This window comes from Excalfactoria chinensis, chromosome 1 (genome assembly GCF_039878825.1).
Source record: "Excalfactoria chinensis isolate bCotChi1 chromosome 1, bCotChi1.hap2, whole genome shotgun sequence".
NCBI lineage: Eukaryota > Metazoa > Chordata > Aves > Galliformes > Phasianidae > Excalfactoria > Excalfactoria chinensis.
In genome coordinates this window covers 106,161,616-106,184,899 of record NC_092825.1, presented here as the reverse complement: position 1 = coordinate 106,184,899, position 23,284 = coordinate 106,161,616, and the positions used below count along the sequence as shown (strand labels likewise).

General features: G+C 35.9%; 1 protein-coding gene across 10 annotated transcripts in view; it reads right to left on the bottom strand.

Annotated features, from left to right (window-relative positions):
* The window catches only part of CASK (calcium/calmodulin dependent serine protein kinase), a 184,160-nt gene that overhangs the window by 50,070 nt on the left and 110,806 nt on the right, over positions 1-23,284 (bottom strand). For 4 of the 10 annotated variants that reach the window (XM_072359465.1, XM_072358867.1, XM_072359128.1 and 1 more), the window contains exons 7-11: positions 16,678-16,853; positions 15,021-15,143; positions 12,973-13,056; positions 8,775-8,874; positions 4,798-4,815 (exon numbers count right to left, since the gene is read on the bottom strand). In XM_072359465.1, coding sequence (XP_072215566.1) covers positions 4,798-4,815; positions 8,775-8,874; positions 12,973-13,056; positions 15,021-15,143; positions 16,678-16,853 — 501 coding nt within the window. Of the gene's footprint in view, positions 1-4,797; positions 4,816-8,759; positions 8,875-12,972; positions 13,057-15,020; positions 15,144-16,677; positions 16,854-21,254; positions 21,395-23,284 lie in introns of those variants that run through there. The other 6 variants (XM_072359043.1, XM_072359631.1, XM_072359383.1 and 3 more) reach the window with 3 other exon arrangements.

Here is a 23,284-nt window from a genome sequence, read left to right as displayed (position 1 = left end):
GGAAACCAAGAAAAAAAAAAGAAATTAATCAACCTGACTTCCTTTTAAAGACTCTGTAAACTTGGCTATAAAATGCTGATTACTGCCACTGAGCTTGCCCATGCTAATTAGGTCAGAAGAGCCTCATCCTGCCCATCAAATTACTATAAAGATACAGACACAAATGATTGTGAAGGAAAGGTTGTAATGACAGTGACAAAAGCAGAAAATTCTTCTCTTACTGATGTAGAAACAAAACCCGCACCAAATGTGTTTGTGAGAAGACTGTTGTGAGATCTACTGTAACTGGACATGTGTTCTCAGCGTGCATGAGAGATGGTATCTTGGGCCATGCATATGACTTCACTTTTTCTGTACTTTTCTAAGACTGCATAAGAAAGTACAGATGAGACTATTCACAGTTCCCTCTGTGTTGACACCTCCAAAAGGCAGAAAATGATGGGTTCTCGCATTAAAGACAAAGAAACAGTACAGCCAGAATGCTTAAAATAGACTTCTGCAGTCATTAGTAGTACACTAAATTTTTTTTAGTTAATAGAATGAATTCCGAAGGATAATATTAAACTGCTTAAAAGAAGACAGGAGTTTAGACTGAGTACTTTTCTGCACACTGAGGCAGTTCTAGTATTTGTCAGACTTATTTGCTATATAAGACAATAACTTGGATCCCTTTTTTTGTCCAGTGTGTGCTCAAAGTCATCACAGGTACTTCCCTAATTTATGGAGGTAATCATTCAGATACAGATCTGTCTTAAACTGCATTCTGCTTGCAGAGATGTTGTTGTTCTCAGGCAGAGCTGGTCATCACTGGAGGCTAGATCATCACGGTTCATCAATTTACAAGTAGAAGAAGATTTGATAAAATAGAATGCTGTTACCTTGTCCTTGGATCTAGCTATTCCAGCCTTATTCCAGCTTGGAACAGGTAATTTTGCTAGAGGACTATCTTTAGAGATAGAAAGCAGTTCTTTAATCCTTCTCTTGAACATTGGAAAAAAAAAAACAAAAAAAGAAAATAATAAAAAATTCTTGAAAATACTGATCTAAGAAACAGACTCCACTTTCTGCAATAGAAATATGTCTCCACCACCAAACACCCCCAAAAGTTTGTTCTTCTGAGGCCCAGAAGACATGATGGGTAGAAATGACTTCCTGTCTCATGCAACAGGCAGCACAACTACAGGCTTCTTTTTATGTGGTCCCAATTCTCTGACTAAAAGATTGTTTAGATAAAAAGACTTAGATCTTGCTGAAAAACAGTCAGGAAAAGGAGAAATCTTGTTTTTATTTAATACTGATGATTAGATGTTTATTTAAATTTTGCTCAGTCATAAACCCTCCTCTGAGCACTGTAAACTTGTGAAAGGAAGCCTGATCTTCTCTAAATACAGAACTATACAATTGTGACCTTTTTCCAAGCCTCCTGCAATTAGTGTTCCAGAAAATGACTCTGCAGAAGATGTTGTAATAACCATTATAATAATAGTACAGTTTTATTAAAGTCACACTGGCAAGATTCAACCTCCTTGGATCTGTAGAACTGTACAGTACTATTTTTAGTTCCCCATGTCAACTACTCATTTTTATTCAGTTCATTCTCTTTCTTAATTTGGAATAGGATGTCAACTACTTTATGTTATATATAGGTAAATATGCTTTGGAGATTTTTACAGTGGCTTTTAAATGACTAACCAATGATTGGCTGTTATCAGTGGTTTCCCTATATATCACAATTATGTTCTTAAGCCATTTAATCTACAGTCAACGTGAGCAACTTTATCCTGTTTCATCTCATGGCTGCCTTCTTGTGTGCAGTCAGTGGAAAAGAAAATAAAGAACAACCCTGTCTCTCTAAGCACACACATTTTAGAAGGCACTTTGTTTACGAAGAGCTCTGAGGCTAGTACATCCAGTAAAGACAACAAAAAATGCTAGAAATTCTGAGGTTTCAGGAAGACTAACAAAGACACAAGATGGTATCTCATTAAAAAAAATAATCTTTTGGTATTATCAAGTGCAGTTAGTTTCAAAAACAAAAAGAGATCTTGTAAATATCATGAGATTCTGGCAGAGCTCATCTGCTGAAGTGATGTCATGCTTACAAACTCTGCAGTGCGAGATTCAAGCTTCATGTATTAAAAAAAAAATGAACATGACAAGTCATTCAAAGATTCCTTCCTCCTGCACTAAGACTCCTGTGAGACTTATATACTGAAACTACCTTTTTAGTGATGACAGTACAAATCTGTGCCTCCATTAGCTTTGTTCTGTTGGCATCTGATTAGAATGAACTACAAGGCTTAAATGTTTAACGTAGCAGGCAATTAAGAAAAACATCAAAATGTTGCAGAAATGATGGCATGTCTTTCTGCTGAGATTTTCAAATCATGCTGAGACACACATGGGAGGTTGTCTATTTCAGCAATACATGAATGCTTATGCTCAATAGCAGCATAATTATAAAATTCTACACCCATGCTATATATAAAAAGCCACATTTGTCTCAGTAGCATCCGACAGAAGCTAATAGTGTACAAGAAAGAACCCCTCTATTTCCTCTTGGTCCTATGAAGCAAATGATAAACATATCCTGTTTTCATTAAAGGCGAGAAAAGAATATTTTACAAATGACAGGACTTATCCACTACTTGTGCAGATGTAACTCTTTAGGTTAATGGAAAGCCAACTGAGGATAAGATGCTCTTCATTACTTTAAACCACATCTGCATGAATCACTGGAGCTCAGATGACTCTAACTTCACATTGTTAAGTCGCTGCTCTTTGCTGCTCATTCCAGAGCAACCATCTCTGTAAGGACAGAAGACAGCTGAAGTATGCATATATATTATAGTTCAAAATAAGGTAGGAGATGCATGTTTCACATATATACACAACAGTTGAATGAAACCTAAAGGCAGACAAGGACTCATCTAATTTCAGATATCGAGTGTTCAGTGACTTCTTGCTTCCTGTACTGAAACCAAAGAGCTAAGTTTAGGTACTCTCTACCTTTACAAATACTCTCTCCTTCAATCTAATTCTATTTAATTCTAATTCTATCTATTCTATCTAATATTCTATGAATATTACTGGGAAGCATTTAAGTGAGTAATGATTTATGTATGTATGTACATATATATTTAATATATACATAAAAATCAGGAAAAGGGAGAGAACTAGAAAGAGACTATATGGAGATTATAATGAAACCATACAAAAAAAGCAGTTGGTGCGATGGAAGAGTATGGTTAAGAAAGTAAGATAATTTAAAAAAAAGGGGGGAGGAGGAGAGGGAGGGGAATAATATCTCAGGAATACAAAGAAGGAAAGAAAGGCAAGTAAACTTTGGAGAAAATGAAAAGAAATAGTCCCTTGTTTTATTCTGCACACACAGGGGCACTACGAGTTCATGTATCTCTGGCTTTCTTCTCCTTCTGTAATTGGGACCTTTACACAAAGGTTGCCAATCCCTTTTCCCAGCTTCTCTCTCCCAAAAACTAGGCACAAGCGGGATGGGTAACAGCCTCGGGTTAGAACAGACCCTTACCTCACATACTGCATGCTTACATGCAACTAAACAAAGAAGTTCTTTAACAAATGAGTGCCCTTCACTACTACTTCTTTAGGTACTTTCTTCCTCATCACAAAAATGTATGGAAACACTCTTCTGACCAGTAAGAGGGCAGCACTGATTTTTATTCAGTAGATTTACTGAAGGTGGCTCATTTCAAAACCAAATCATAGGCTGAGGTTTTACACAACAGCTTCTTTTTTTATTGCAACTATATACAAATAACAGTTTCAGAAATTTAATATAAAAATCTACTGAGCTCTCGTTCATATATTATTGGATGGGGATTCTGAGAGAGGGCAGTAGGAGGTACAGGAACAAGCTCCATGATCTCTAAGATCAAAAGAATCAAATAAACAACAACTTTGATCAGAGATGGAGACACAGACATGTGCCTTGCTGCCCTGACCTAGGATGGTAGAACTGTTAGTCTATGAACCTTATTACGGTGCAGGAAACGAAACACTTTGATAGCTCATCTTTTCAGATGCTGCATTTGTTGGTTTTGAAATGTTTGTGGTTTGTATTAAAGGTTTAACATTTCACACTTGTTCTACTGTCTATCACATACTGCATGTTTAGAATTACTTGTGCTTTCAGTCTGCACAAAGCGTGCAGCTAACTTGCAGCAGAACATCCGCCCTACATCTCAGTAATATTTCTTCATTAAGAAGACACAGACTGTATAGTTATTTAAATCCACTGTACATGTATACGTATAGAATGCATATGCATATGTCACATACCACTGTCAATACAGAACGATAAGAAACTTCATGCAAAGGTACAGCGAGAAAATAATATGGGACTAATGCTACAGTTTATGTTTAGTGTTCAGGAGAAAAAGGTCGTTAGTCCATGAAATCATTAATTTGGGAATTCAAATGCAAAACCAAACAACTTTATTTTCTATTAATTTAATGAAAATTTAACTGTATTTCAATTGTGTTGCAAATATCAGAAACAATTAGACAAAAATCCCAGTTAATTTTAATACTGCCTCTAACCTACAGCACTCGGAATTCCCTGGAAAATGATAGTATTTCAGGTTAATTACATTTTGAAGGTTATAGATAGATTTAAGCACAACATAAAGGCTATTTTTCTTGAGCAGGCAGTATTAAAACTGAAAATAGTAAAAGAGAAAGAAAGCTGATTTTTAAACATGCAAAGACACGCACTATAGCTGAATGCTATGCTTTAAAGGAAAACAAAGGGATACCTACTTTCTGCTGCTAGAAGTCCTAGTAGGAAGGCAGCATTTGGACAAACAACAAACAGTATGAAGATTTCAGAACAAGCAATTTATAAAGCTGCAGCCTAGCATACTACTTTAGCCACAAAACAGTATGAACAAACCGTCAATACTTCCCCCACCTCCTTTTTTTAATTTTTAATAACATGGTTTCCATGTGTCGAGCAAGTGGGACTTGCAGAGTGGGATAGGAGGAAAACAAGCACTTGGCATTGGAAGAGTAGCACATATACTCAGTGTTAAGCATCTGTAATAGCAGTTTTTTTTCCAACACTGTTACACTATTTAAAATAAACACAACTCCTGGACAAAAATGATTTAAAATAACAGGATCATAGCAAATGAAATCATAAACTATTATAACATACTGTCAGTGAAGTGTAACTTGCTATTAATTACTTAACACGCTTATATTTACTAATTAGAATTTAGCAGCATTGTACTGAAATAATTTAATGAAAGTTTCAGTGATTTAATTACAAGAAACATTTGGAAATATACACACTTTATTTCTGATTTTAATAGCTGACTTGTAATACTGATACTTCATTTTTGTACCTAAACACACCAGAACAAAGATAAATAACTGAATAATCGACAATAATAATGAAGTATTGGACATACTCTGACTTAGGATCTTGACACCGACAGTCAATTATACTTGCACAACTAGTTGAGCAATAGTAACAGTAAATTATAGGGTGAATACGATTTATTACCTTTTCCCATATACTTTAAAACATTACAGAATTTTGCAAATATTTAGAAAATCAGGGGTTGTATTTGCATACTATGCATTTTGCATAGTATCTTTCTTCCTCACACAGCTGAGACAGAGTTCTTAAGCTAAGAGTTTACACTGCTCATATTTTATAGTATGTAAATTCCACAAAAATACGTGTGAACTGAACTAGTTCCATGGATGTTTAAAACTGATCTGACGACATGGCCAAATGTTTGTTGTTTGATCCCACTGTGAAAGCCTGTCAGATTAACACAGCCTGTCAGATTAAGAGTCTAATAAGAGAAAAGGTATGAACATTACTATTTACATGAAGCAATAACATAAAATGTTAAAAAGTATTTGTAAAGAAATGTCATATGAAACATTTCCCTTGCAATTTGAAGAAACATGCCAGAAACACTAGTGCAAACTTAAAATACCTGCTTACTCTACAATAATAAAGCACTGCTTCTGTGTTTCTCATACTATACATTTACTGCAGAGCTCAGAGAGCATGTAAATGCTCAGAAGTGATGAAACAGTGCTATTTGGTAGCCTAAGTTAACCACTAAGTTAATGATTTGGTCAGTATGTCTTGCATCAAATATAGTGTTCTACTTTCTGTGCGGTTATACCAAAATACAGCAATATAAAATGCCTTACAAGAACTTCATAAGCTACTCTGAAATAGTTAGTCACGTACCAGAACACCAATACCACAAACCAAGAAATTAAAGCATGCATTATAGAGGAAAGGTTTTTAACTAAAAGGCAAGCTGTGTTTTAATCTAGAATTCAATTATGCAGCTATCCACAGGCTTAACTCCTATAGTGACTCAGTAGATCTGAAAATGTGGCAACAAAAAGGTTGCTGGAAAAACAAAGTTATAAGAAAAACCTTCATTTCATGGGCTTCACCAACTGTTGGCATAAAACCCTAAACATCCTGAATGTACCTAAGACTCCAGAGTGAACTCAATGGCCGTCCTATACTCAAATTCCCAGCTCAAAACTTCAAACAATTCCACACTTTTTCCTTGGTCTGCAACAAATTTGGCAACTGTTGAAGTAAAATTCAGAAAAATCTGAAGTTTTTGTTCTGATGATGCTCATTCTTTAGCCTGAGAAACTCTTGAAAATTATACATGTGGTCTCTTCCATCACAGAACAAACAGTTACCATATGATTTGAGAGGAAAACCTCTGTCTTCTCTGCCTTATCTACTATGCAATCAAAAAAAAAAACCCTAATACGGAAATCAAAACGGAAATCTGTTTCTGTGTTTAAAAAGATGTAGAAGAGCGTAGGATATACAATTTACATAACAATACACATTTAAATTTCTGCATCTTTATCTTAGTATGAGTTCGCTCATTCCTGACAAACCATTTAATTTGAATGATACGCTCCATGGAATTTTATGGGAGCAACACTTAAAATATTAAATGCTATTCATTAGAGTCCACGATCTGAAATAACATCATGAGATGTTAGGAAGGAAACTTCAACTACCTGAAGACAGTCAAGTTTCTACTACAGATTGAGAGTTTAATGTCAGATTTTTATGAACTATTTCAGCTTCACAAGACTCTGCTATCTTTGTGTGACAGAAAAATTTGAAAACATCACTACTGCAATTCTGAAGAAGAAACAACATAGATTTCCATATCTAGCAATTTCTGAAGCTCAAAGTTGTAATATCTCTTCTTGGAAGGCTCACTGTTTATCACAGAAAGTACTCACTAAGTATGGTTTCCTGATCACTGTGATCTCCCATCAGCGAGATCAATGTAATTTTAAAGAATTATAACACTTTTCTAAGAAATACAATCTGCTGCTTCAGTTATTTCAGAGGTGAACACAAGGTAACAAAGGATACAGCACAGATATTCTGTAGAATGTATGTATGTACTGGATTCTTGTGTTCTGTGAGCAGCAAAAATAGACTGTACCTTTGCTGTACACCAATATCTGCAATTACATCACCCTATGAGGAAAACACATGTCCTGTTGATGTGAGACTGAAACAGGGAAGAGGAACTGCAGCTTTTAGTCTACTGCTAAACATGTTGGTAGTCATTCTATTGAAATGGAGGAAGTAGCTGGAAACTAACATTAAAGCACTGAAAGAAATTCTGGGTGAAGTCAAATGAACTTATTTTCTTTAAAACCACATATGGATCTTTACCTACAGGCTTTCCTAGTATTTAAAAGCTCACTGCATGAAGTTAAGTCATGAGTCATTAATTACCCACAATCTGAGATGAAAGTTATGATTAGTAAGCAACTCTATGCAAATCTTTGTATTTAAGTACTCAAATTTGAATTGCAAGAAATAAAATTTCAGAGTTTCAACAAAAATATTGCTGAATTTGTGTATTAATAACATTGAAGTAGTTCCTCAAATGACATGATCCTATAAAAAAGCAGAAAAGCATTACATAACATTTGCAGTCGCTCACTAATTTTGTCACTCATGAAAATATTGGGAAAGAGAATTCACTGTAATAAAGAAGTTCTGCACTTAAAAGTGCACTTACTTAGAGTAAGCTTTATAAGCATCAATAGATCAAATATTCTGCCAGTATTATTTAGCTGTTTAGAAAAATAAGAGAGAGAGAGAGTCGTATTGCCTTACATTTTCTTAAAGAGTTCATTTAACTTGATTCTAATTCCTAATTTTAGGACAGACAAATCCATACTTTTGGATTATAGACTTTACACATAATGTCTTGGCAAAATTAAGATACATATTTATGTCAGGGCTGCCAATTTAGGGACTGACAGATGATTCAAATATACAGGTATGGGTCAAGGACAAAAGTACTGGTGGAAGCTGTATCGCTGTACTGCCCAATGCACAGCTCTATGCTAACAGCATTTATTGCTTCCCTTTGCTATTGAAGATTCAGGGGGTCTGGCTCATAATGCCAAAAATAATACCAGAGCCCAGTTGGACAGGCCCTGCATAGTCTGATGACCTAGAGGGTGGAAACCCTGCCAACAGCAGGAGGGTTGGAACTAGATGATCTTTAAGGTCCCTTCCAATTCAAGCCATGCTATGGTCTATGATTATAACTGAAAACTACTCATACTTTCACATCTAAGGGTTCACTTAACATCAAACTTTATGAAATTATAAGAAATTGTTAAATGCTTGGTATTCTAGTCAGCAAAGAATAAAGACAGATTGACTGCAGGAAATACACTTTCTGTTACAATACCTGAGGAGGTAGGATCTTCAGAGAAGTCTGGCAACTCTTCAGGGGGGTCACCATAGAAGGAGTTGAATTTGTGGCTTGACACAGCTGCTAGTACTGCCCCCTAGATAAAAATACCCATAAAGTCTAAATTACACAAAGTAGTTTAATAAAACATTTCCATACATGCTTGGTCACTGAACTTCCCAAGCTTTCTTGTGTGCTGACCTTCCTGGTGAAGAGTAAATAAATTTCATAGTATTCATCTGATTTGCTATTATCAGTAATCATATGTAAGAGCTGGTCATACACTACTTTCATGGTCAGTAACTATATTCTTTGTGAGGGATTTCATGAGAACAGTTCTTTTTTGGAAAGCACTTTGATAAGCCCTAACTCAGAGCCGATGCTCTCAGTAGAAGCAAGAACAGTCTTCCACTGTGGAAGGTGGAAGCTAAACTAGTTTGCAATGTTGCTAAATAACCAACTAAAAAGCTTGAAGAAAAAAGTAATTTTTCTCAGATCACATGCTAGTTTCTTCAGCACAATTCAAAATTGCAAGTTGGGATAATTAAAAATTTAATTTAACAAGAGAGGTTCTAAACCATGCCAATATATACAGGTCTATACAATGAGTAAGATTTAACACCAAATGATACTTGGTTTGTAACATAACATGCACTGCTCTTTAAAATTTTTTAGATCCATGTCCTTATACATCTGTAATGGATCATATTCAGGCTGGGAGGACATAATGAAGTAGAACCCTTTAAGCTCTGGAAAACAGAAAAGAATTCAGGAAAGGTCCTTGAAACCTTGAGAAATCCCAGTGAATCTACACAAAACACAATTCAGGATAGTCTGAGGTACAAAACTTACTTTGAGTAAGCAAAGAAACATTGGATTTTCTTCCCCCAAATAGACTCCTCTTATAATTAAACCTTTTGAAGGAATTATACTCTTTCAAGTTTATTTATCATTGTTATTCATGGTGTTGCAGCCATGGAAAAATCTTTTTAGAATGTATTGTTGAGCACTGTGATTGGCAGGACATTTCTGGTAGAAACAGCAGGTACTGTGCAGGTTTCCATTAAATGCACTAAATTAACTGCACCTTGTATAAAAACTTTAAACATGCCCAACATATTTAGGAGCCAAGAACAACAGAGAAATCTTTAATGCCCAGAAAAGTTACAACTCTGGCTGCCTACAGATATTCTCAACATGTTTTACATTTTTAGCTCCAAACATTAGACAGCAAGTAACTCAACTATATGGATCTAATGTTCAATTATATAGTGAATTTCTATGAAGGCTGCTCGAAAAGTAATGTCTCCAATTTTATTAAGTTGGCCCATAATGCCAGAGAAGGATGATGGTGTCACGGCAGTAGATGTTGAACTTTCCTGCCAATGCTCCACTCCTTCTTGTTGCCACATGGCAGATGCAGTAGAAGGGCAGTGTGATGTAATGGCGTCTGACATGGAAATGAGTATGAAGCAAATGTGTGTCACTGAATTCCTCCATGCAGAAAAAGTGGCACTCACAGACATTCACTGACACTTGCTGAATGTTTATCGTGGAGAGCAAACAATGGTTGTGAGCACAGTGAGACAATGGGTGGTGTGTTTCAGCAGTGGTGACAGTGATGTGGAAGACAGGTTACATTCTATGTGGCCACGGACAGATGTATCACCACGAGATGAATACTGTCTTGATCAGCTCATCTGTGTGAATCAGTGGATTACAAACTGGGAACTGTGTATGGAGCTGAATATCAGCTTCAGTGCATTGGAAATGATGGTGGCAACACTGAAATATTGCAAAGTTTGCAGCAGGCAAGTCCCACAAATGCTCACACAGGAACAGAAAGAACATCGTATGCAAGTTTGTCAGGACTTATTGACCCAAATCAAGGCTGAAAATGACCATTTCCTGTATTGCATCATTACCAGGGATGATGTGATGTCACTGCTATGTGCCAGAGTCAAAACAGCAGTCCATGGAATGGCAACATGCAGATTTCCCATTGAAGAATAAGAACAAGGTGCAGTTTTGAGCAGGTAGAGGGATGCACATTGTCTTATGGGATAGGAAAGAGGTAATTCTTCCGGATTTCCTGGAATCTGGGCAAACCATCAACTCTGCTACATCATGACACTGACTAAGCTGAAGGCTCAAACCTCCAGAGTCAGGCCAGAGAAGAAGACAACCTTTATCTTGCAACATGATAATGCCAGGCTGCATAACAGTTTGAAGACTCTGGAGCACATTGTCCATTGTGGCTGGACTGTAAAACCATACCTATCATGTAGTTCAGATTTGGCACTTTCTGAATTCTATCTGTTCAGGCCAATTAAAGACAGACTGAGCGGGCAACATTTTCCTGTCAATGACACCCTCAGAGCAGAAGTGAAACACGGTGAAATATGGCAGATCTTTATAAGCATGGTATGCAGGTTCTTGTTCATTGCTGGCAAAAATACACAGTTAATGATGATGACTGTGTTGATAATCAGTGTTTTGTAGCTGAGAATTTATTTAACAGCATTATTGTGCTCTTTGTATCTGATGTAGTTTCCATGAAAATACATAGGAGGCATTACTTTTGGAGTGACTTATGTAATCTGCATCAGCTGTCACTAAAAATTTTTCATTTTGTGTTCAGTTAGTACAGTTTCATGTTGTGTTCATTTAGTACAGTTCAACATATTCCAGACTCAAATACATAATTTTAAAAATACCTACCCAATTAATTCCTATCTTATTTGATAGAAATGAAAAATGCCATGCAGACGCTACAGTAAAAAGTAAGGGTGACAGGAACTGGGATGGAAATTGTAGAAAGAAAACCCTGGATATATGTTGTGCTCATATAAATAGGAGAAAATTTCTCAACTTCTATCTGAAATTTCTAAAAGATTCAGTTGTCAGAAAAAAATATTCTCTTCCAACATAGAAGAAACTTTATCATCTCTGTCTTTCCTAGACCGAATGGATTAGCAAGTATAAAAATTTACTCTTTAAAGCCAACCAATACATTGCTATTTGAGCAATTGTCATAATCAGACATCCAGCATTAGGATATTTGACATCCATGATGTATCTACATGAAAATGTTATAATCTTGGACAGCAAAAATGAGAAATTAGATGGGAAGTTACAAAGCTAGAGAAATGCTCATCTGCTTGCATTTATATATTTAAACAAACTAGAGTTTAATAACTCCATTTTTAATGTCTTGCAGGTGTGGCAGTATGCAAACTAGACAGCAATTTCAGAAAACATTCTGCAAAACAGTGGTGGATTGGATAAAATGGTAGAAAACAAGTAGCACTTTAAAGGCTCTCTAGACACTAAAAATAGCGGTTCCCCAAAAAAGACATTTGTAAATGATCTGAAACTGTGTCTGGAGTAGGGAAACTGGTCATACTCTAAAATGTAATGGAGCTAACATTTTAATTAAAACATTATGTGGACATACAAACTGCCTAAGAGAAAGTGCTGTCTATCAGAAACCACTGCAACTACGTCACCTTAATCATTAATTGCTTTGTAGCTACATGAAACTTTGCAAAGCATCTACTCAATACAAATCTGATTCTGCGTTTATTACAAATTTAAAAACAACTCACAAAAAGTAATGTTGTACGCTTCTGTTAAAGTTATATTGGTCTTTCAGTAGATTTAAAAATGTTTCTGTTAACCTTTCTAAGATAGGAATAGTTACTGTTTTGAAGGGAAATCATGCTATTTTGGGCTATAAAATGTCAACATTCTTTTTGATTTGGATGAGAATAATCTTGTGTATAGAACTGAAGAAGGCATTTCCGCTCTCCTCAAAGAAAAGTAGTGAACATTATTATATTCCTTTAACCATAAACTTCACAGCAATACTATAAGTCACTGTACTATTCTCTCCCTTCTAGTATGTCATATTACCTTGAATTACCATATTAATGTGAAATGAAGACTTCTTACATACACGACTTGGTTGACACCAGGCACTTTGTGCTGGAGTTCAGTTTGAAAATTATAAACTAAGATAGAAGGGATGAACATCCTTAACAAGGCATCTTTCTGATAAGCTATTGTGAAGATCAGTTTCACCTCTGTTATTTTTGCTGACTGCAGAGCATAGATTTCTCTCTGTGCTTGTAAAATTAATAACATCACTTAAAATTCAAATTATGTAACTATGTTAAGACCACGTTCACTTTACCTTTAGTTTTCGTCTTGCGTTGAATTTTCTCAATTGTTCTACTGTCTCTGGAAGATGAATCTTGTATGCATAGCGATCTCTCTCCTTAAAACACAACAAAAGATAACAAAGGTTAAATGTAAGTTCTTAATATTGCCTCAGCATTAAGAAACTAGGCAAGTAATGTATCAGCTACTAAGTATCATAAGGAGAATAAGGACTCAAAGGAATCTAAGTAAAATATAACTTCAAAAAACTGACAGGGATTGAAGAATTCTGAAATAATCCTTAACTTGGGGCCAGGGATATTTTTGTTTTGTGATTTTGTTTCTCACTTTGTAGTAAGACTCTAGCCTTCTGTTTTATGCTTTAAGTTAGTTTGTGGCTAGCACTGAACTTTGAAGCTGGCAAGTACAAAGTAGTTCTGCTTCCTGGAGTACAATGCCAGTAAAGCAACATGTTCAAACACTCTTGTAAAGGGTTGCTGATATCTGAAGACAGCCCATGAGTTGGGGTTTCTTCAAGATAGAACAGAAATTGACAGCTCAGTGGATGGTAACACCAGGTGCTAACTTACACAAAGAATACTTCACTGTAGATCAAAAATTTACAAGTATACAGTGAGATGCATATACTTTCTCTCAGGGGTATATATTCTCTCAGGGGTGAGAACTTCCAGTAGCTAAGTATTCTCTTTCCTTTCCCCAAATCGTCACAGAAGCAACATGCACTTGTTAACTTAATGCAAATGTTTATCATAGGGAACTCCTGAATTGAAGTGAAATCAATAGCAGAAACAATCTCTATATAGTGTTAGATTGCTCTATTTCGTGCTGTATTTGGCTCCATCTATAAAAAGAGTTAGAAGAAAATTCTGAGTCAACAGGGAAGGCAGTTTACCTTAGGCAAACATAAAAGAGAACAGACTGACAGAATGCTAGCCTAAGCCTGGAAATAAGACTGTCTCAAACTACATTTTCGCTCCTGTCTTTCAACAGTCAATGGCAAAATCAGCAACAGGACCACAGACATGAAAATTGTATTATAAACAAAATCTACACATTTGCACAAAACCCTTGCTTTGGCATCTAAATATAGGTAAGCCCATGTGAGAAAAAGTCAAAGTGCAGGCAAACACAGACCATGTATGTTTACTACAGACTCAATTAAAGGACTGTTACTTGTGTATTACTTGGGTTTCCCAAACATGGTGTCCATTCCTATGCTCATACTTGATTCAGAAGGAAAGCAGATAGTGGAAAAACAACCTTATTTACCAGCAGTTAGACCACTTGCTTGGAGGGAAAAAATCATACCAAATTGTGCTTCCCAGTCCCCCTTTTTCCACTGATATTTGTCTAATTCAAAAAAGAAGCAGACACCAGAATCCCAGCTTTTTGAAATGGGTGCCCTATTAAAGTTGATGGCACTGTGCTTATCTTGGGTCCACACTATACTTCTGTAGTGTATAAAAAAGGAAAATAACAAATTGATGAGGTTCCATTGAAGAAAATACAGTGCTTTGGATCAAGTTGTGCTGTAAATTCTGCCACCACCAGAAAATAATTTGGTAACCAGATGCCATGTAATTTTATGTAGTTACAGCAGAATTCAGCAACCTACCACTGCATACTTTTTTTTTACTCAATGGGACATTTCAGGAATCTAATTAAGAGAGCAAGCAGTTAAGCAGTGCAATACACTGTATAGCTACATGTTGCATACTAGGAAAGAGATTTAGATGGAATGGACCTATAAAGAGTTCAGAAATCACTTCTCTGGATTTTGAGAGCCACAGGAAGACATACAAATAGCTTCTTCAGGCTACATCTAGTCCTACCATGTATGCTCTGATGCTGTCCAAGATGCTTAAGTAAATTTGCTCTTCTGGCTAAACAAGGGTTCAGGGTTAGATATTACAAAAAAACTCAGGATCCAATCTCTCAAAGAATTTAAAGCATATTATCACACATCTTATACAATGTCGTGTCTACTTTGAAAAGTTTAAACAAACAAATCTTTTTAGCCCTTCAAGAATGAACTGATATGCAAACAACTGGTTTTACTACCTTCAACCAGGGATGATTCAGTGCTTCATATACTGTTATTCTTTCTGCTGGATCCAGCATAAGCATGCGGCGTACCAGATCTTTGGCACTTTCAGAAATATGGCTCCACTGCCGAGGATTCATCTGATTACAAGAAAGAAAAAAATAAATTAAATTAGTCATCAAAATTTAGAACAGAATCGATTATTTGTGTAAAATAGATAATAAGCAGCAGTTGGTATTATGAAGCAATGTGAAGGATTATTTAGAATATATATTCATACTGTATATATAGAGGTTTATGTCCAACTATTCAAGAAATGTCAAGATGGAAACCCAATAATACCATACTAAAGTAGGAAAATTCTTTCTGTGCTAAAGGATTCTATATTTAAGCTATTTCTAGTATTTTCTTTAATTAATGAAGAGCTTAGGTTTTATTTAGATAGTACATTACTGTTTTATGAATTCAACATAATATCCAACCTTTTTTCAATAATTTAATCTGCTCATTTAAAGAAGTCAACTTTATTTAAAAACAGACTCTGGAACGTTATCTGGCTATGAAATGCACATTTATAATTGTCATTTGTCATTTCTTTTTTCAGCTCTAATGAAATGAAGGTATCTGCAAATCTGTAGCAAGACGGTTTTGAAATCCTTTACACTGTTTTCACTGAACAGGCATATAATTGGGGAAACAGGAACAGGAAGGGAACTGAGAAGACACAATGTTCCAGCCATGACTTTTTTACTTTTTTTTTTTTATAATTAATAAAGAAAAAAATAATTTGCAAGCTTCCAAAAAGTTTTTGCTGTTTGACAGATTACAGAAAGAAATCTTCCACAGAGTAAAACTGGAACATCTACATGTCTATGAAATTCAAAACCTAGTGCCACTAAGAAATCTCTAAGAATAAAACATTTGAAGAAAGAAGACTGTGCTCTTGACCAAATGCAGTGCCACAGTTGTCACATTTTAGCAGACTACTAAAATAAAAACCCAACTTCCTGAAACCCATTACAGACTGTCAGGCAGTCTTAGGATTTTCCACTCCTTCCCTGCTAATGCACAGATCATGTATGACCTTTCGTGCAAAGCAGAGCAGAAGTGCGTGATCACATAGAAAGCAGCTGTAGGATGACTACACTGTGAAGTGTGCTTTTTTTTTTGCATGGACACCAATATGCTTTCAGCTGCAAGTGGCTCCTTTTGAACAGTCAGTTTCACTTTAATACATTCTATTCTAAAAATGACTATGTGTTCACAATAACATTCATCTTGCTTTAAATCAAAGAAATACGATACTCAGCCTTTGTGGTAGTTCTTTTTTTTTGCTAAAAATGTAAGATTTGTAAAATGAAGGCAATATATACTATGTTATATTTCACACCTGAACTTCTTGTAGTGCTACTGAGTTCAAGATACAATTAGGAGCAAACTGTTGCACTCATTATTTTCTATGCATAAATATTCCTGTATTCTAATTCCTAGCATTATACAAAACAGAGTACAAACAAGACAGAATGAAGAGAAAGAATCATCTCCCCCTGTGTAAAACAGGCAGCTTTCTACAAGCTTCAAATTTAAGCCAGGCTAAATACAAAAATCAACTTCCCAAATTTTACAAGCAGAATTCAGCTCACTGCAAAAGGACTCAGACATACTGCCATTTACCTTGTATTTTCCTTTAATAATGCCTTCAAACAATCTTTCCTTGGTTCCATAAAAAGGCAAACAACCGCTTAGCAGGATAAAAAGGATGACACCACAACCCCAAACATCTACAGGCTTCCCATAAGGTTCCCTTTTCACCACTTCTGGAGCCATAAAATGAGGTGTTCCTACACGTCCTAAATAGAAACAGAAAAAAAACACAGAGTGAAAGCAATATGTGCCAAACATGGAAATAAAGAACATCACTGCATTAAACTAGAACAATTTTAGTAAGTTTTCAGAGATGAGCATTTTATTATTTACCCAGTGAGACATATTGCTAAGTTCTCTTTTGCTTGGTTTACTCATTTACAAATTGAATAATATTCTATCCTAGATCAGAAAATGTGAAACGGCATCTATTTAAAAGCACTAAGATTCTCAAGTGGAACAGGGCATGTAAACATAAAAAAATATCTGTTGGTCAATCTTGGAAACAGGAATTACTTATCCAGAGGGCACATATACAGAAAGTGAATAATTCTAACCTACACTGCTTATTTGGAAAAGCTGCCTCCACCAGGCAAGGCCATACTTTGCCTGCTAAACTGTCCAGACTAGACAGTCTGCTGACATTGTCAACATGAATGCAAGATACTTTTAATTTATTTGCAGCAGATGCTATCTTCCTACAGATAAAAAGATAATGCTAATGTGTTTTAACTAGTGCTTTCAATGATTGCCACACAGTAAATGTACTGGGCCACTTCTGACTTTTGATTGGCATGGAATGTACACGCAAGGAAAAAGGACATATTTAGCATCAACTAATCTTATGAGTGGATAAATTAATTAGAATTACTTCATTCAATTGCTGTATTGCACATTAAAACTCATGAAACCAATAAACATTTTCTCTCTCCTCATAAATATTTCCCATTCTGAAGATGTTTGTTTTCACAGCAAAATATTTGCAGAGATACAGGCATTACATTTTGAATGATTAGGTCATCGCTGATGCTGAACGAACAAGACAGTCTTTAGACAACGGTGGTTTGACCATGCATAGAAATGAAAAAAAAAAATAAATCTTGCTAGTTATACACAAAGTACAGGCTCACACCCATCTTCTAGCCTAACTGATAAGCTTCAAAGGCAATTCTTAAAGTTCACAAATAAAGGGGAAAAATTATCTGCCTGGATGATCCAAAGTCTCTCTCTTTTGGATACTTTGGGACAGGGAAGGGAATGAAAAAGGAAAACAGATACATCCAGTATGCTTAAATATGCTGAGAACTCTATATTCTTTCTTTCCATGAGCCTATAATTATCTAGCTATAAGGGTTTCCTAAGTCTTTTCCCTAGAATTCCAACATTGGCGTATCAGTATTTCAACCTCTGTATGAGGCAACATATGTACAAAGGAAGCAACAGCTCCTGCTGAAAGTATCTGCATGTAGCTTCACTTACTCACGTGATGTTAGTGGTATGCGCACCACAGTCTGAACATTTTGTATATCAAAGGCATCTTGCAAGACCACAAGGCAGCCTAGCTTACCCAAGTCTTGTTTATTTCAGAAGTAAACTTCCTGGCATTTGGGTTCAGATATACCCATCTGCAATTGTGGAGAAGGTGTAACCTGTCTTACACACAGCAAGAAACCAAACACTGGTGGTAATAAAGCTGTTGTTAAAATCTTTTTTTTTTTTTTTTTAAATGAATGGAAAATATATATATATATACACTGAAGCTATTAGGCTTTCTAATTGCTGTTGTGAATCTAGGAAGTCAAGAGAAAAGTGATGATTCAAAAGAAAACAGAAAGAGAAGATATAATAAGGACAAACAAACCTATTTGAACGAAGCATTAATCTTCAGAGTGAGTTGTCTGGATCAAGTAGCCAATGAAACTAATAAGCCAAGTGATATCATTTTTCTGTTACAAGGAAGTAACAGTTGCAGGGATTTAAAAAATGACTGTGCTATCACAGAAGTGAACATGAACTTGAAGTGATATGTATATATATGTATATACATGTATATATATAGCCAATGTAGCTGTTTGGTGGCATTTGTACTACAGGCCTACTGACAGAAGGCCTCACAACAGAATAATGTGTTATGAGGAAATGTGTCCTTGGCAAACAGCTACTGGCCCTATATTTTCTCCCATGTTTTAAAAGCCTATTTAGTAGCAACACATGCTACATGAGCAATTTAATACATTACTGGGTGCTGGTGCGAGGTTCTAGCAGCAGAGGACTGCAAGGATGTCTTCAGAGAGAAGCAGCAGTAGCTCCCCCATATTGGATGTGGCTCCAATATGGACTCACTTCTGGCTCATTGGTGCTCAGCCAAGTTGGCAGAGCCTCTGGGAAAGCACATTCAAGAAAATATGCTGCACTACAGCGTAATGAATGTGGGAAAACATGTGAGAAACAACCCTGTGGCCACCAAGGTCAGAGAAGGAGAAGGGGCAGATGTTCTCCAGGTGTTGGGGTATAAGTTTCCTTTTCAGACTGTGGAAAATATCACAGTGGAGCAGATACTTGTGCTGCAAGCCACAGAGGACCCATGCAGGAGCAGGCTTATCTGGGAAGACTGCAGCCAGTAGGAAGCTCCCATGCTTGAGTTGGGGAAAAGTGAGCAGAAGAAAGAGAGCCAGAAATGATGGACCTCAGGGAGGCTGGCCCTTAGCTGAGGCCAACCCATCACACTGGGTTATGCTAATTTTGATGCGCAGAATGCAGATGAAATGGGGAAAAATAAGTTGAACCTCTTAATGTAAATCCAAGATACAGCCTGCTCCTTTTCATCTGTTAATTTTCCGTTCTCAAATATTAAGCATCATTTTGCCTGAATTAATCATGGGCTGCACAAAATAAGTAATTTAAACTGTCAAGATACCATCAAAAGTACATGTTTTTGGCTTCCTTTTCTCCTTAGTAAAATGTTTCAAGTTAAATTACTTTGCAGAAATTCATTAGCAAGAAAAATCCTTCATTATTCAAACGTACTCATAAATGTATGCAGAGCAGGATACTTATTTCAAATTGAGCATTAATCATCTTCCCTAAATTTTGAAAGTGGTGTATTGACAGTGGATAAACTTCCTTTCTCCTTTAATTCTCTTCCTGACTACAGTGATAAGAAATACAAAAGTACTTACTGAACTAATGAACATCAACAAGAAGCAAATGGCTCGCAAATTTACACATATCAAAATTGCAGACAAAACATAACATGCAAGCATCTTATGCTGTTCCAGTCCACTGTCAGCACTGTTCATTGTTCACCACATTATGATTTTTTACATATATATTTCCAACAGAACAAGAGAAGTACAAAAGCTTCTTGAGGTTCCTTTTGTATTTTCTATGCAGCATTGGACAAATTACAACCTTTTGATATCCCAAGTTTCCTATTTTGCTTTATCTGATGCCCATTCAGAGTATGCCACCAGAACGTGAAGCTACATGTCACTTAATACCCAACAGCCCTTACAAACTCAAACAGACTTAGAGATAAGAGATCATCCCAAGTCTACATTTTCCTCCCTCAGAAGTTAAGAATTTTGGATCTCAGGAACAGGATCTTTGCTTCCCTGGTGCAAAACCAGTATATTATACAAATTAATTGTAAGGCACGGCTTGATGTTAAGCAGAATCACCAGACTAGTAAAGTAACAAGCAACATTTTATACATCTTTGTAAGAACCCACCAGATTTCTGCTGTTACTAGATTTAAAATGATGCTACTTCACAGAATGCTGAAAAATCAGTACTACTAAACCTCAGTATTCACTCGTAAAATGAAAAAATGTATGTGAGAAGATGTATTAGAAACTATTAAAAAAACTAGGGTCATTTCTGGGACAGCTGTCATCCTCACGACAAGTTACTGCTGGCTTCATCAGAAGAGGAAATGGTGATTTTGAGGTTATTTTAGAAATGTATCAGGGCAAGTATTACTGCACTTTGCTCAGCAAATTGGAGTGCACGTATGAACTCAAATTAGATATGATCTTTCTTGTTTTGCAACTACAGGACAGTAACAAGATAAACAAAGTCTAAAGACAACAGAGTTTGCGAAAATTGTGGCTCCTAAATAACCTTTAAAACAAATATGACCTGTGCTGATAGTTACTAAGTAGAAAGCTTGTATCTTACACAAAATCCAGTGTAAGGTTTTAGAAAATCTTACTTTTTTTGTGTGTGTGTTTCACAGCAGCTTTCCATATTTTTGGAAACAGGATGAGACAGAACAGTAAGCAAAGTCATTTCTCCCTTTATTTAAATGTACTTTCCTTTATTCTAAGAAAAACCCATGGATATATTCTAACAATTCCCCATGAAAAAGAACTTTATTTGCATAATAAAGCTTATTTGCTTAAGGCCTGAACAGGCACAGCCATTATACATCTTACTTCTGCACACAAGTTTTTTTTGTCTACCAGTTTTGAGGCATATTTGTATTGTGAAAATTTGTAAAATTGCTAATTCAGCTGATTTTTTTTTCCTGTGGATAAGGAGCTTCAGTCTTCAGATGTTGTCACTGTGATATCATTCACAAGCACTGAAGATAAATTTTGACTTACCTTTGATAATTTAGTTTCTATGACTCTTTCCATATTATTCCAGACAATAGGGCTATGCTTTCCACAAGAAGAAGAGTATATAGAGAGACCCAATCAGATTTTGTCATCCCTAAGGCAGGGGAATGATGACCAAGATATCAGAAGAGTCTTTCAACAGCAGTAGTATCTGAACGATGTATAAGGAAACAACTGGAACAAATAATTTTTAGGAAAAAAATGTGAGGTACTAATAAACATCACCATCGGACCTCTCACAATAGTGTAATAAGAATATGTTCTTAAATTAAGAAGCTTCTAAAAGACTGGGATGTCCAGAATAATGTGGAAGGAATCGAAGAATCACACACGACATCAGATAGATCATACTTTATTACTTTTAATTCCTTTCCACATTACTCCAGACAATAGAGATGTTTAAAGCTGGTGCATGGAGAAGATGGGGAAAATTAAAAAACAGGCAATTCAGCCTCAGCACAGAAGACTGTCAAAAGAAAGCGTATTTTAGAAGATGTATTATCAGACAATTGAGCACCTGGACATTAGTGCTGGGAAAATGAACAAGCAAAGATTGCATGATATCCAGAAAAATTATAATAATTGATTTACTGGCCTTTTCAGGTATAATGCTATTATGGAGGAAATAAATCTAAGCTGACTTCTAAACACATTAGCCTCCTCTGAGTCCTCTCAAAACAACCCAGATGTGAAGAGGAATTTCTGAGAGATAGTAAACTTCAACTGTAGCTTTTAAATACAACAAATTCTATCGGAGGCAAAGCTTTGAAGAGGGTCAGTAGCTTTCATTAAAAATAAAAAATAGTGAAATAGTGCTTTTGCTTTGCAGAGGAATGAAACACATTCATTTGAGTGAAAGAATACTAGTATATGACCTCAGTTTACAAACATTTACTTGTCCTTGGAAAAAGATTTGCTGCATAATTCAGACACTGATGATGAAAAAAAAAAAAGAAAAAAAAAAGGCTACACAATATCAGAAAAATAAAGAAATACAAGTTTAAACTGGTTCTTAGAAAATCACCAAGAGAATTATCTCACACTATTTTCCTTACATTATTTCATGGTCTTATTTGTCTTATTTGCAGGGAAAGTTATGGTAATGCCTTCCTTTGCCATTTTAGTAATAACTTTTGGAGTAGAAGACCAGCTTACAGAGAACCAAGAGCACCTGGTATTTGTGTGCTGAATTTCTATTAATAACTTTTAAAGTTATTAGTTAAACTTAAGAATTCTGAAGAAATTTAGGGGAGCTAACTAACAGTACCTAAAAATAAATCCTGGACTGGATCAGCAGTGACATTTTACTGCTAAGAGAAAAAGTAAAATAGGTCAACTATCCATTGCTAAAGAAGGCTTAGCAGCTAGCACAGAACCTCATACCATTTAGGTCTATATACAGTTATTCTGCGCTAAATTAATGAAATAGCAGTTGTGAATTCAATTGCTTTTTATTCATTGTCTGGAAGGGTCCTCTGTGTCCATCTGCTCCAACCCTTACTCAAGCAGGGACCCAGAGCAGGTTGCTCATAACCCCACCCAGGTGGCTTTTGGAGATTTCCATAGAGGAAACTCCACAGCCTCACTGGGCAACCTGTGGCAGTAACCCACCGCCTAGACAGAATGGAAGTAGTGATGTTCAGATGGAGCCTCCTACATTCCAGTTAGTTGCATTTAGTCCTGGCATGGGCAGCACTGAAGTTTCTTCAGACTTTTATACCACAAACTAGCTAATAAGTCTGAGGAGACTAAGATATTTGATATCTGCTAAGTTGGACACCATCACACTAGTTAAGAGAATACTGTGATAATTTATGTCATGTGCTGAAAGAAAAATCATCCAAGGAAGAAGACAGAAATTATAATACGAGATTGCTCTATTAAATCACTGACTTCTCAGGTTCCAGTACTCCAACTGCACAATAGCCATAAAAATATGGGCTGCTTAATGCCAACAACCCGTTACTTAGAAGAGTTTCGCTTACAAATTCCAATGATCTTTATCTACTGTGTAT